Source organism: Macrosteles quadrilineatus, unplaced genomic scaffold (assembly GCF_028750875.1).
Source record: "Macrosteles quadrilineatus isolate MER2022 unplaced genomic scaffold, UCM_ALF_1.0 Scaffold_2__2_contigs__length_208266976, whole genome shotgun sequence".
NCBI lineage: Eukaryota > Metazoa > Arthropoda > Insecta > Hemiptera > Cicadellidae > Macrosteles > Macrosteles quadrilineatus.
In genome coordinates this window covers 32,431,977-32,447,770 of record NW_026542595.1, presented here as the reverse complement: position 1 = coordinate 32,447,770, position 15,794 = coordinate 32,431,977, and the positions used below count along the sequence as shown (strand labels likewise).

The 15,794-nt window shown below is 36.0% G+C and overlaps 1 protein-coding gene across 2 annotated transcripts in view; it reads right to left on the bottom strand.

The window, feature by feature from the left end:
• LOC128985346 (NEDD8 ultimate buster 1-like) overlaps window positions 1–15,794 on the bottom strand; it is a 58,492-nt gene that overhangs the window by 18,436 nt on the left and 24,262 nt on the right. For both annotated transcript variants that reach the window (XM_054404763.1, XM_054404764.1), the window contains 3 exons: window positions 13,835–14,031; window positions 8,783–8,944; window positions 91–229 (listed from right to left, as the gene is read on the bottom strand). In XM_054404763.1, the coding sequence (XP_054260738.1) occupies window positions 91–229; window positions 8,783–8,944; window positions 13,835–14,031 (498 nt within the window). The remainder of the gene's footprint in view (window positions 1–90; window positions 230–8,782; window positions 8,945–13,834; window positions 14,032–15,794) is intronic.

The following is a 15,794-nucleotide window of genomic DNA, read 5'->3' as shown; positions in this document are numbered from 1 at the left end:
ATGTACACTCATTGTGGGTTAGTTATTATTTACTAATGTTCTTAGTTTTAAATTGAACAGTTGAAAACCCCTCACTAAACAGTAACTGACCTTTCATTTTGGAGTTTCAAGCGGTTTCTCTCTCGAGCATTCTTCCTCTCAGTGCGCCTCTGATTGATGAACTCTTCAGCCAGTTCTACGTTACCCTGTGTTGACCTTAATGCGATGAAAGCTTCAGAACTTGAATAACCTGATAGACAATCAATTGTTGGACTTATTTACATTGTAAATCAAATCAAATAAATTATCTTTATTCACTTTATACATTTTACATGCATGAATAGTGTCAAAGCGTACAAAATTGGTTATACAATTTAATCTAAAACACTTAACCATACAATTTGACAATTATTTTAGAATGGATAGCTAATTTATTTTTGATTTAGAAACTCATCTAGACTATAGAGAGCCAGATTAATTAAGAATGATTTTAATTTCTTAAAAAAATTGGGTTTGTTTTGATCTTTTTTTTTAGTAAGGCAGGCAAACTTCTTATGAATAAATTGCCGATATACGAAGGCTTCATTTTTGTAAGTTTCAGCCGATGATGACTTTTTACAGTAAGATTTTTCCACCTTGTATTGTATTTATGGGATACTTCAGTGTTTTTATCTTGATAAACTAGGGATGGACAGGTCCCGAAATTTCGGGAAATTTTCAGGGAAAAAATATTCCCGATTTTCAGGACAGGATTTGATCTGATTGTCGGCGATTTTGCCGCTTCGCGAGTGACGATGACGCCGCTAACATGAGAGATGTTCACGATAGTTCCGCGAACGCAGGAGGCGAAGTCATTTCGACAATCGCGCCGTGACCGCGGAGTCGTATCGACGATCTTTCTAACTTGACATGGACATGGTTATCGGTAGCACCACCATTCCAAAACAATATGACAAAAATATGCCTAGCGTATTAAATATATAGATGTCTAAAAAAATATGTAACATTTACCACCAAGAGGTCTTGAAAAATTCTAGGCCCTACCAACAAACAACCTAAATCATGTTCTATATCATTCAATCAAACTATATCATTTTACATTTGACTGTATTTTATGTTGTTATTATTATGTTTATAATTCAAATTACAATTAGAAGCCATAAACAAAATATACAAATGGTCAAAATAAAATCATGCACCTATAGGCCTAAGTTACCAAGTCCAGTTAGGGGTACACTTTATGTGGTTAGCCACAAACTATCACCAAATCACACAAATAAGTTGTGGTATTTGTTATATATACACATTTGTATTATGTCTTAGAATATTGTACTCTATCTCATGAATAGCCTACTACTTGTCCTATGTTATGTACTACTTGTCCTAGCATAGAGAACAGGAATAAACCTTCTTTCATGTTAGCCTCCAATGACTGAGCATCTTATTTTCAAGCTCCCATTTCCCAATGAATAATTATTATAGTTATGGCAAGATACATAACAGAAATGGCGAGGAGGTTGCTTTTAACGTTTTAAAATAATGCACAGTGCAGTAATTGTTTGTAAAGTGATTGAAATATGACGGGAAATGAAGGAAAAGGAGGTAATGGAGGTGGATCTTCAGGTACGCAAGCCGCCGTAAGTACCTTCAGGGCACCGTATTTAGGCTCAATTAAACCTTTTAACGAAGAAGAAACATCTTGGGAAAGTTATATTGAACGTATAGAGCAATTTTTTGTAATTAATGATATTGATGCTAAGAAGAAACATTTTTTACTTATGTTTATCGGACAAAAGTGCTGTGATATGCTCAGAAACATGTGTCAACACGATAAACCAGATTCTAAATCGTATTCTGAACTTGTTGCCTTAATAAAAAATCATTTAAACCTTAAACCATCAGTTCTCTCAGAACGCTACAAGTTTCATAAAATAACTTAAGGTGGTTCTCAAAGTATCTCTTATTTTGTCCTATGTTTAAAACGAGCAGCAGTTGATTGTGATTTTGAAAATCGGGACATTACCTTGCGGGACCAGTTTGACCAAAAGATGTCAAATGGTGTTGGTCAAGAGAGTGCAATGATGCATTCGAGCCCCATGTTTGGCACATTACGATTCAAGTTTGCCTTTACGGTTAGCTTGTGATGCGTCAAGCTATGGTCTTGGGTGTGTTCTCTCAAGTGTTTTTCCTGATGGTTCAGAGCGACCGATAGCATATGCTTCTCGTGTGCTTTCCAAGAGTGAGATAGGTTATTCCCAGATACAGAAAGAGTCTTTGGCAATCGTCTTAGCGTATCTTTATTCACGTCATTTCACTTTGTTGACTGATCACCCCCCCCCCCCATGGCCCTTGTTGACCATTTTTGGTAAAAAGAAAGGCATCCCTCAGATGGCAGCAAAGCAAATAGGCTGTAAAGATGGGCTCATTTTTTGAGTGCTTTTGATTTTGATATTGAATATGTAAAATCATCTAAACATTATAATGCTGATTTTCTGTCTAGGTTGCCAATCAAGTGTTCTAACAATGATGAAATTGTTGATCATTTAGATTTTTTTAAGTTTATACAAACTACCTGTTTTCCTATATCCTCTAAAGTTGTTAATAAGGAAACAGCAAAGGATCCTGTGTTAAGTAAAGTGTTGGATTATACACTTCATGGGTGGCCAAATGATTCAGGTATGTCTAGTGATCTAAGACCTTTCTTTTTGAAAAGATCAGAATTGAACGTTGAAAACAATTAATTGTGTGCTTTGGGGTTACCGTGTGGTAATACCTACCAGTCTGAGAATAAGTTTGTTAAGTGAATTGCATTGTACTACTCATCTAGGAATGGTTAAAATGAAGTCTGTTGCCAGGTCAACCTTTTGGTGGCCTAAGTTAGATGAGTGTATTGAAGAAATCGCAAACTCGAGCGAGTTATGCTTAGATCAAAAAAAGGACCCCCCCAAAAATGACGGTGTGTAACTGGAACGTTCCTCATGGTCCATGGGAGCGTATCCAAATGGCTTTCTTTGGACCTATTAATAATCAGATGTATTTGATAGTGATTGACGCTTATTCCAAATTTATTGAAGTCGTTCCCATGCGCTCAATCACTGCTGTTTCTGTCATCTATCAGTTGAGACAGATTTTTGCATGATACGGTTTACCGCACTCTGCTGTAACAGATAACGGTCCTACGTGGACTTCTCACGAGTTTGCCTCTTTTCTCAAACTGAATGGAGTTAATCATTGTCTTACAGCACTGTTCCACCCTGCGACAAATGGAGCAGCGTAACGTGCAGTCCGAACTATAAAGAAAAGTGGAAAGATTGCTTTAAAGCAAGGTAATGATGTTAACTTGGCTATTTTAAAATTTTTGTTTGACTATAGAAACTCAACCCATTGTTCAACTTGTAAGTCACCAGCAGAACTTATGTTTGGTAGGAAGTTGAGGACCAGGTTTTATTTGTTGCGACCTGATAGATTTGTTCAAAGAAACTCATCAGGGTTTTCTGAAAATGTTAAAGGTAGAAATATTCTGTTTGTTGAAAATCAAATCAAGTTGTGTTGGTAAAAGACTACCGCACTTCTCAGTCCTCAAATTGGGTAAAGGCAAAAGTTCAAAAATTGTCAAGTGTCTTAGTCCTGTTTCTTATTTAGTTAAGTTATGTAATTCTGATGTAGCCTGGAAACGACATTGCAATCAAATGTTGCCACTTAAAAACCAAGTGTCAAATGATGTTGTGACTTCAAGGTCAAAGGAGTCTGTTAGGCCTGAGGCCTAGTTTCCAAGTGAAGATGTGAGTAGACCTGTATATAGGCGAAGTCTGATGCTAAGCCCTTCCTCGCCTAAACCAAACACTCCTGTTTGCGCCAGTCCAAAAAGTCCTATGTTCAATCGTGCTGTCAGTCCTAACCAATCTGCCACCTATAATTTCCAGCGATAGTAGTCCTTTAAGTTCTACTCCCAAAAGGCGATACAGTATCCCTTGAGAACAAGAGTGCCTAAGAAACCTTTTGATTTGTAAACAAACCCAATGTTCACCTACCTATGTTTTGTTTGTCCAATGATATTTCATTTTTTTTATGACATTTAAAATGTCTAATAGTTAAATGCCTAGTTAAACTAGGCCTATTTATTTTTTATGTTAGCCTTAAGTTACTGTGTTTATGCCTATACTGTTATTTTAATTTACTTTCCATTTTGGGTACAATTTCTTAGTTTGTTGAATTAAAGGGTTGTAAGAAATGTAAATTTTAATTTGTAAAAAAAATGTTCACAAAAAAAAGTGTAAATGTTTTTAAAATGTTGAGGCTTTTTTAAATTAGGCTGGGTTAGTTCTAAAGACAACTTTTATTCTCTGTACTGTTTAAATTCAAGTGAAATTGTTCTTTTTATGTAATTTTAAAGTTTGTAATAATTTTTGTTTTAGAGGGAGGAATTATTTGTTCTATAAAAGTAATGGTTTTTCTTTTTAGGAGAGAGTAATGTTATATATATATACTAGCAGAGTACCCGTCCTTCGTACGGGGTTGGCATATAAGTATCAAATGCTTATAGCAGTTATGAGTGAGGAGATGGTTTAAGAAATTTCGGTTCTTTTTGAAGTTCGTTCGCTACGCTCACTCACCTTTAGGTTGGAGCTCGTTCGCTGCGCTCACTTTCCTTCAGGTTAGCTCGTTCGCTACGCTCACTTGCCTTCAGGTTAGCTCGTTCGCTACGCTCACTCGCCTCCAGGTTGAAGTTCGTTCGCTACGCTCACTCACCTTTTGCTGTTGTCATAAATGTAAAAGAAATAATAGTGCTAGTGCTGCACCCTGTTGGTAATCCTTGTAACTTTTAATGCTATTGAACATCATAGAACATAACCAACTTGTTTAATTGAAACAGCTGTTAAGATTCATTAATTCCATTTCTCATAAGGTTAACATGGGAAACTCCAGAGCCACTGGGGCGGAGCCCCGAAGGATTTTTTGGGATAAAAATATGCCTATATGTTAATCGGGAATGTGAGCTATCATCATGCCAAATTTCAGCCCGATCCGACCAGTAGTTTTTGAGATTAGCTCATACAAACACACACACAGACACCACCTCTTCTTTATAATAGTATAGATAGATAGATATAGATAGATAGATATAGATATATATATATACACATTTGTATTGTGTCTTACAATATTGTACTCTATGTCATGAATAGCCTACTACTTGTCCTAGCATAGAGAACAGGAATAAACCCTCTTTCATGTTAGCCTCCAATGACTGAGCATCTTATTTTCAAGCTCCCATTTCCCAATGAATAATTATTATAGTTACGAGCTGTTGGCCCGTCCTACGTACGGGAATCGAGTAGTCAATTAAACTGAATTTCATTCAGAACAGCTAGTTTACAACTTGGTGGCCGATTCACACACACTGGCTTTGAGTACAGTAGCTACATACCACCTTTCACTGCATAGGCCTACTATCACTTACCGTACCTTATTTTACCAACTTGGCCACTGAAACCTCTTAAATGATCCTGGCCTCCCGTTCTCTTCTATCCCCTGCCATTTCTGGATGACAGGAAGACAGGAAGATACCAGTCTGAAGATGTCTTTTATTACTTGGTCTTCCAAGTGGTCATCTACCTTGTAGTACTCCTTGTAATACAATTTTAAAAGTTGAAGTATCTTCTCTCCGCCATGCAAAGCCTGCCCAGCCCATCCGAGATCCGAGCCTTTTGGTCTACTTTTGGAATGTACCCCTTTATCAAGTTTCTGAATCATACAGTACTACTGGGATGGTTATGCTATGGTATGAATCGATTTTGGTTTCTACTGACACCCTGCAGCTTGCTGGTCAGTTTTCTGGAGACCTATACACCGGTTGACATTTTCATTATGAATAAAATGTTTACTGTGTGCAGTCATACTTATATTCAAACATCTAGAAAAAGATGTATTAACACGTAAACCACTTATATCTTAAAGGATTAAGCACTTATACTTAAACGGATTGCATTTATGACAAAACTTGATTATACGTTTAAAATGTTTAGTTCAAAATTACACAATCTCCTGATAACATAGATCTTTTACGGTAGAAAATAAACTGCATTTTAAAGTAAAATAGTGTGTAGGCAAACTCTGACGATCAATATTTTTGTATACAAACAACTTGTAACATAAACATTTCAATGACAGTTAGAAACCAGCTGTTAGTTAAACCACCACTAAAACGACTTAAACTCGTCCGTCGGCTGCTAGACTTTTTGAAAATTAAAACTTAATTTCTAAAAAACTGAAACCCTAAACTAAAATGATGGCTTCGACATTCCCTAGTTCTCAAATTTATCTTTCTTTCAACTTCAACACAAAAATCATAAAAATCCGTCTAGTGGTTGATACAGAATTGTGAAATAAAAAAATCCTGTTTCGTTTTAATATATAGGATGGCAAGATACATAACAGTATTATAACTTTTTAAAGGTTTAAAATTTATTTTTCAACGATTCATGACCATAAACTGCAATTCTATAACCAAAACAACTCGTATACAAACATTTACTAGAACAGTCAGAACAACACAGACGAAACAGCTGTGTAAAGCCGTCTACTATTGCGTAATGGTTTTTGATTGGTTGACCATATTTTTAAGTTCAATTGTACAATAATAAAGCAAAATAGTTGTTGCCAACCCTCCTTCTGTCACATTTTGTGTGATTTGCAGCCAGCTTTATTGAAATGTGATAGGTACTGTATGAAGTGATTTCAATAAAACGCCGGCATTTCTCACGCAATCTCGACCGTCTATCTACGAGACGCTCGGCACTCAAGCTACGACAATGGTGCGTCTCGGAGCGAGACGCTGCGGCACTCAAAGGGATATTTTCCATATTTAACAATTGCAAATCCAAACAACAATATAGATATGAAAAATGAGAAGTAATGGGTTTGTGAGCGAGTGACTTGTCGCCTAGAGTGGCTGGGGTCGTAATATAACATGGGGAGCGTATTTGTCGCCGCGACCAAAAAACGCTCCCGGTTTCATTTATTTTTCTGTCGCCTGTGTGTCCTGGTCGCGAGTTGCTTAGTGTGGCCACCTCCATTTAATTTAATGCAACGCAGTTTCATTCATTGTCGCCGCGACTTTGACTTTATTCAAAGTCGCCAAGTGTGGCCGTAGCCTTAGTAGTAAAATAGGTAGTCCTTATCTTAACTGTGTTTCTTTCTTTATCTAATATGTGGTACAGTAATTAATTGTTGTAAGAAAACCATAAATGTAGGATACCATCAATTTACATAGTAATGTCAATGTATTAAAATTTAAAATAATGGTTTATATACAATTCTGAGAAGAAAACGGCAAAAGTACTGGTAGCTGTATACCATACCGATTTTTTACTGAGAACCGAAGTACAAAATATTGTATTGTAACCAACCGTACCAACCTTAAATTTTCTGTACTCCAGACCCCTAAAAATAAATAAGGAGTTATGTCTATGGTTATCTCGGGTCGCCGGAATTTTATCCCCCTGGAATTTTACCCCCTGGGCAAAGCTGACGTCACTATGACGTAGGAACCTGAGTGGCCAAAAGTTTGTTCGCGGCCGGAATTTTACCCCCGCGGATTTGGAAGTCTAATGAAAATAGCCAGAGCTTTATTAATTAGATTAGCGATAAAAACCGGAATTTTACCCCCTGTCCATATAACTAGCGTTTAGACAACTAAAGATGTACAGGCCGGATTTTTACCCCCAGAATTTTACCCCCGGAATTTTACCCCCCCGGAATTTTACCCCCTGTCCATATAACTAGCGTTTAGACAACTAAAGATGTACAGGCCGGATTTTTACCCCCAGAATTTTACCCCCTGGAATTTTACCCCCTGGCCGATTTTAGAAATTTAATTATTGATTTTCTTATTACTTACTGCTTACTGCCATGGCCACTTGTACCCTAGCTGGTACTTGGCCTCGCCAACACGCTGTCGCCAATAGTCTCGGTCCCATGCATCTTCCTCTACAAGCCTCATCCTTTCCAAATCTTTTCGTACTTGACCCCACCACCTGGCTTTCGGTCTACCTATTGGTCTTCTTCCCCTCGGATTTCCTCTGAGTGCTATCTTCAGTAGACTCTCCTCCTTTCTCCTTAGGATATGGCCAACCTTTCTTTTTTTTATTTTTTTTTATTTTCTTATTTCTGTTTTTAATTTATTGTAAACATTTCATTATTTAGTAGCCTATCTTTATTTATTTATTTTGTAATAATGTTCGAAACAATTATCATTAAGTTGATTGTTTATACGTCATATTAACCAACTGTTGGCTTCAAAAATCGAATCCTAATACTAGAATCTCTAAATTAAAATTAAAAACTTGTTCGATTAGTTAATGTTACAAATAAATTAATATACAGTAGGCTACTTAATAATAAAATGTTTACTTTAAATTAAAACAGAATGAAGATAATTAATCACTCTCACTAATTTATATATCTGGCCAGGGGGTAAAATTCCGGGGGGTAAAAATCTGTGTCGTACACTTTAGGTTTTTATAATTTGATGTGTTCTGATTAAATTCACAACCGTGAAAATATATGTTTAATTCAGCGTTTAATCCATCGAGCTGATGTCGCGAAGCTCAAAAGTTCGCGGCCGGAATCTTACCCCCTGGTTTGTGACGTCACGTTTGCCCAGGGGGCAAAATTCCAGGGGGATAAAAATCCGCTACCCCGTTATTTCCACCTTTAACTATGTGTTCCAGTGTGTTAGTGTGTAAGCTAATCATACATCAATCATACATTCCCCACTCCTGATGTCCAGAGTAATCATTACCAAGTTCAAGTAGAAGGCATATACTTTCATCATTCACTTTCAGTCCATTAAGTTCATGTTGAGCGCGTTCAAGCAGTGCTCGTGCTTGGGAACGTTTGTTTTGATGAAATGCCACCACTCCCTGTAGCAGATGTAGTCTCATGAACAAGGCTGCTTCACTACCTGTGAACAACATATACATGAGCAGTCTTCGACAAATTGACTATTTTAAAGTCCTCCAGAAAGTATCCAAAAACTGATGGTTAACTACGGTACTAAAAGTTAGTGATGAAATTGATGAAAAACTAGAAATTTTGAATCTTGAAACCGAAACAGACATTTAATCCCCAAGTTAAATTTGTAGCCAGCTTTTTTTATCAAAACTGTTGCAGTTGATATGAGCCACCTACAGATTGCGCTGATCTAAATTGCTAAATTCTGTGGCATACACAAACTTTTTTACCAAGTCAACCTTAGGGAATGACTTATGGTGAGCTATAGCAACTGTTATGACCCATCAACCTGGTCAGCAACCAAAAATAAGGTATAAAATAGAAATTCAGACACTAGCGCATTCTGTGCCCGGCTCACACAACTATGTTCTTTTTTAATAAAAAACTGGCAACAGCTTGTCCATATAGATGGGATGTCTACTTCTGCATCCAATAGTCAATGCCGAAACCCAAACTTATACAATCAAATCTCAAATATCAATACCCAAATGCAACACTTTTTTACTTGGTTAGTGTTAAAAAAACCTACAGATAATATTAATACCACTAAGATAATTTTCATTTCCCTGATTGGAATTTTCAATTAAATCTATTTTAATAACATTAGATTTAACAAGTATCTAGATTTGCTGCTACAGGGAGGGAAATAAAGTGTTTTAGCGAATTTCCCATATAGGGAGTAAGCTATTACCGTAGTACTCATGGTAAGATCTGGACGCGGGACCGATTTTTTTTTTCGTTTTGAGGTCCCTAGAGGCCAAAAACACCATCCGTTCAAATTCATATATATATACTAGCTGTATATATATATACTAGCTGTATAGCTGGCTTTGCCCCGTTTAACTTCATAAGTATCGCATGGCTCAATCACGTCCTGGTTGAAGTTCGTTCGCTACGCTCACTCACCTTTAGGTTGGAGCTCGTTCGCTGCGCTCACTTACCTTCAGGTTGGCTCGTTCGCTACGCTAACCCGCCTCCAGGTTGAAGTTCGTTCGCTACGCTCACTCACCTTTTGGTTGCAAATTAGCTGTTGCCATAAATTTAAAAAATAATAGTGCTGCATCCTGTTGGTAATCCTTGCAACTTTAATGCTATTGAACATCATAGAATAAAACCAACTTGTTTAATTGAAACAGCTGTTAAGATTTATTAATTCCTTTTAAATATGAAGAATCATAAGGTTAACATGGGAAACTCCAGAGCCACTGGGGCGGAGCCCGAGAGTCCGATCAGAATAAAAACTACTTAGTTTTTCTATTTAATGCATAAAGAATCAGTGTACCAAATTTCAGCCTCCTAGGTAAATGGGAAGTGGGAGAATTAGTGATGAGTGAGTGAGTGAGTCAGTCAGTCAGTGAGTCAGTGAGGGCTTTGCCTTTTATATATATGGACTAGCTGACCCGGCGAACTTCGTATCGCCTAAGTTATAGGTTTCCCCTAAGACAGACCGATGGAAAGAAAGTACCGTTACGTTTAATTTTCAAGATGATCTCGTTCGCATAGCTCAATCACGCCCTGGTTGAAGTTCGTTCGCTACGCTCACTCACCTTTGGGTTGGAGCTCGTTCGCTACGCTCACTCACCTTTAGGTTGGAGCCCGTTCGCTGCGCTCACTTGCCTTCAGGTTAGCTCGTTCGCTACGCTCACTCGCCTCTCTCGTTCGCATCGCTCAATCACGTCCTGGTTGAAGTTCGTTCGCTACGGTCACTCACCTTTGGGTTGGAGCTCGTTCGCTACGCTCACTCGCCTCCAGGTTGAATTTCGTTCGCTACGCTCACTCACCTTTTGGTTGCAAATTAGCTGTTGTCATAAATGTAAAAGAAATAATAGTGCTGCACCCTGTTGGTAATCCTTGTAACTTTAATGCTATTGAACATCATAGAACAGAACCAACTTGTTTAATTGAAACAGCTGTTAAAGATTCATTAATTCCATTTCTCATAAGGTTAACATGGGAAACTCCAGAGCCACTGGGGCGGAGCCCTTTTAATAATTTCGAAACGGGAAATAGTTTACGTCCGATTCGCATACCTACAGAATTTACACACCAAATTTCATAACGATCGGTGAAGTCGTTCCGGAGGAGTTTGCAGACAAACACTGTGACACGAGAATTTTATATATTAGATAGATATGTGTCCGTTAGCACGATAACTTGAGCAAAAATGATCCGATTTTGATGAAATTTGGTACAAACGTGTAAACCTACGTTTATTCGAACGAGTTCGCGATCCAGCATGATCGGACCATGGGAACGGGGGTTTACCGGGGGTTTTATGGGGTAAAAATAGGTTTTTCCCATTTTTGACCCAAAAAACATAAAATTTAGCAATTTCTTTCCAAACCATTTTGTAGAGCTTAAAAAAACAAATAATTTAGTATATTGAAGCGTTATTATGCGCCTAATGGTTACGGAGAAAATTCCAAAAAATTGTAAATTTAAAATTTCCATGTTATTCTTATGGAGAATAAGTAAACTGTTGTAGTTTGCTTGCTTATGAACATATTTTGATCAAATTAGGAAATTTTTTTATTTCTTACTATATTTTAACATTTTACAAAAAAAACTGTTTTACCCTCCCTGATGCAGCAAACCTAAGTACTTGTTAAACTAATTCTATTTAAATAGGGAATAAATGTTATATTTTTAAGTAGACATTTCAGTGTAAATCCAATCAGTCAAATGGAAATTCGCTTAGTCTGCAGGTTTGCTGCGGCGGGGGTATTTAGTAAAATATTATTACTGGGTAAAAGGAAATACCCAGTTGGTAGAGCTACCACAACCAGCAGACCCGGTAACTAGGTTACTAGCATAGATTTCTGCGCCACTAATGGCCCGATTTAATTTAGTGTTAAACCCACATAACATGCATTTCATATAGGAAAATTAGGTTTTTTTGTTGTTTACACAAAAACTAAAAGAGATACGAAGTAAGTTTAAATCATAAAGTTGTTAAGAATTAAAAACCCATAGAATGATGTGCTATTTCATGTGTGGTATGTATGGTGTGACATGTTGCTATTTAAACATTTTGAAAAATGGGCATTTTCAAATTTTCTAAAATAAAATTTTTGGGATTTTTATTATAAAAAAAAAAACTTTACTTGCAGGATAGGGTATCACAGTAAAGCTAATTTCATAACGAGTAAGAAAATTCAACCGGAGAAGGGCTAAGTGCATTGGTATAGGAAACACAGAGTATTAAAAAATATTGATTTTTCCCAATAAACTGCTGCTATTTGAAACGGAAAATTATAAATGATTTCTGTTTTGGCTAAACTGTTTGTCTACTAAATACCTCTAAAATGATGTATAACATTGACATATGCTTACATTTGAAAATTCCGAGATTCAAACTAGTGACCCTCAGTTTTTGGCACACCCTGTATCGGGAAAAAGTTAAAAATATTTTTACGTTAATCCTTGGGGTCGATTTAGTGGGAAATAATTTTATTTCATCCTTGTACGTTAAGCCGTTTTTCCGTAATCAATTTGAGACACCTTACTTGGGACACCCTGTATATATATTGTGTGTGTCCGTGAACACGATAACTTGAGTAATTTTTGTCCGATGTAAGGTGAGATAAACTTGAATGAGTTCGTGAACCAGCATTATCTGACCATGGGATCGGGGTTTTGTGGGGTAAAAATTGGTTTTACTAATTTTTGACCCTTAAAAAACATAAAACTTCCCAATTTCTCTCTAAACCTCTTTAAAGAGCTGGATAAAACAAATAATTTAGTATATCAAAGTGTTTTTGTACGGTTATTGGTAACGTAGAAAATTAAAAAATTGTAAATTAAAAATTCCCATGTTATTTTTATGGAGAATATTGTAAAATGTTGTAGTTTGCTTGTTTATGGATATATTTTTATCAAACTTGGCAAATTTATTTATTTTAAACTAAACTATTAATATTTTACCAAGAAACACACTTTATCAGTTTTCTTGTAGCAGCAAACCTAGGTACTCTTTAAACCTAATACTATTTCAATAGATTTAATTGAAAATCGATTCAGACAAATGGAAATTCGCTTAGTCGGCAGGTTTGCTGCGGCGTTGGTATTCAAATTTATAGTCATTTGTTTTAATTGTTTAAAAAAATGTAATCAAGTTAAGTTTGTTGTTTTGCTTTGTGGAGAAAACAAGCTCATTTTATTGTGTTGAGTAAATCTTAGTTTTGTCATTGAATTTTATTACTGACACAGTCCATGATATTACCAAGGGTAAATTGTGTATAAATTGATTACGACAATACGAACTCTATGTAATTTGAATGGTTTATTTTTCTCCTGATAAATCAAACCTCTTGATGATTCAAAACTCTTCATAGTTCAAATTTAAACACAGAAATAAACAAACACCTGAAACTGACTGCAAAAACATGAATGAGTTAACTCTAACTTCAAACATATTAACACATATAAAAAAAAAACATAGATCTCAAAACCGAGAGTTGACATAAGTTTTGGTGGTTTTGAGATTTGAGATTCGGTATTGACACATCACAATAAACAATCATAAATCCCTTAATTTTTTTGAGATAGGATATTTTTTACAAGTGTTTTGGAATTCACCATATCACTAATAATTATACCCTCTAGCAAACCAATTACCATTTTTCTCATAATGTTCTACTTATTTTATCAAAACAAATCTGATAAGCTATGCATAACACTGCTTGTGTTAATACTTTTTATAAATACTTTTTATTTTGGTATTTACCCAGGACTGGGATACGTACTCTACTTACTGGGTATTTACCCAACCCACATCATTAAGTGTAACAGCTGTGTACAGTAATAAGTTTCAATTTACTTTATTCAATGGGAAAAATACCTGTGGTTCCTTTTATGATGATGAGGCGTTCAAGATTAGGTCCATAGGTACGATGAAAGTTTTGTTCACACATGCTCAGTCTTTGGTCTGCGTCTGGTATCTGAGCTGGGTTCCGTAAACACAGGTAGCACCACGCTATGTCCAAATGCAGTAGTGCGTAATTGTCAACAGATTTCAGCAATTCAGATGTGCATTCACTTTAAAATGCAAGTATCTAGTTATTTATCTTCTTTATTAACATGATTTCTAAGTAGATAACTTTTTGACCACTTACACAACTGGAATTAAATGATCGTATTTAGAACAAAGTTAAAGGGATGCCCTACCCTATGCCAAGGCCCCACAAAAAACAGGCCGCAATGCTCGTCAAGCATGACGTCACGATAGAAGACGGCAATAACGTAGGTATTTATTTATTTATTTTCCAAGGAAAGATTCAAACAAACAGCTGATCACAAACGGCAAACATTACGTCATTGCCGTCTTCTATCGTGAAGTCATGCTTGACGAGCATTACGGCCTTTTTTTTAGAGTGGCCTTGCCTATGCCCATGCCATGCCCTAGACATTTCTTTTATGGGTTGAAATAAAATCCACCCTCAAAACTTTGCATCATTAAATTTCAAAGATCTTATGTTTATGTAATGGAAGTTTGTTTGCAGTAAGCCACCCAATTGCAAGCTATTTGTAATAGGCTACATTTACACTTTTAATCAAGTAAATAAAAGGGAAGGTTTTACATTTACTTTTATGATTGCATTTAGCAATACTAAAACTAATGACTATGGAACACTGAAGTAGACTAGACATCCTATCCATATGGACAGCTGTTGCCAATCTATATAGGGTGTCCCACGAAGGGGTTTAAGCGTTTGATTTTATATTACAAAGAAACAAAATGGCGGTATATTGAAAAATTTACCAATTTGCTTTCTATAAAAACAACTTTCATGATTTATTATCTGATTTGTTTACTACTTTGCGGTTCTAACGCTCATTGTTGAAGAACAGCTGTTTGATTGTAAAATGAGTTTTAAATGAACAGGTCTTGCCCCATTTGACGGTACCAGAAATTATCAAGCAATCTTTCAACAAGATGGTGCACCGCTTCATTTCGCAAATCCTGTCACGCAATTACTAAATGGCAACCTTCATGGCCGTTGGATTGGTCGTGGAAATGATTTTTTAGATTGGTCACCTGATTTAACTGTTTGCGACATCTTTTTATGGGGTTTCTTGAAGGAACAAGTTTATTCCCATAGTTTCAATAATGACGAGGAACTAAAACAATCAATAGAAGAGGAACTTCTCCGGATACCGCAGGGTTTCTTTGTAAGAGCTTACAAATAATTTTTACGCGCTGTTATCAGTGTGTTGCTGTGGATGGGTTACAGTTTGAATAATTTTGGACATTAAGGTTTTCCATTAGGCTATGTTCTAGTTTTTTTTATTTAAGTCATATTGCCCCGGAAAGTAACAATAAAAATATTTTATAAAACCAAAAATACCTTCTTTAATGTTTTTAAAGCATCGTTTTTCAATATGCCGCCATTTTGTTTCTACTAAGGTTAGGGATTTGAAATTTTTCCAGAATATTTTTATATCCTACTTCTTAAACTGTGTAAAGTTTAAAAAAGCTCGATGCATGAATGGGTACGTAATATAAAATCAAACGTTTAAACCCCTTCGTGGGACACCCCGTATATTAATAGGCAAGCATATTTTTTTAAAACCTTTCTTCTCAACTCATGTGCATCACAGAGAAAATCTACGCATATTGTTAGAAAGATATTTACCTGTAGATGTGCAGAATCTCTTTATAAATTTAAAAAGGCTCAAAAATAAGCACAAAAATGAATTAGAAATTTCAAAAAATTAACATGGGTCTTATGGGTTGTCATGCTGGTGACGAAATAACAATGCAATATAAACAGAAAATCAAAACAAATGAAAGAAATTCC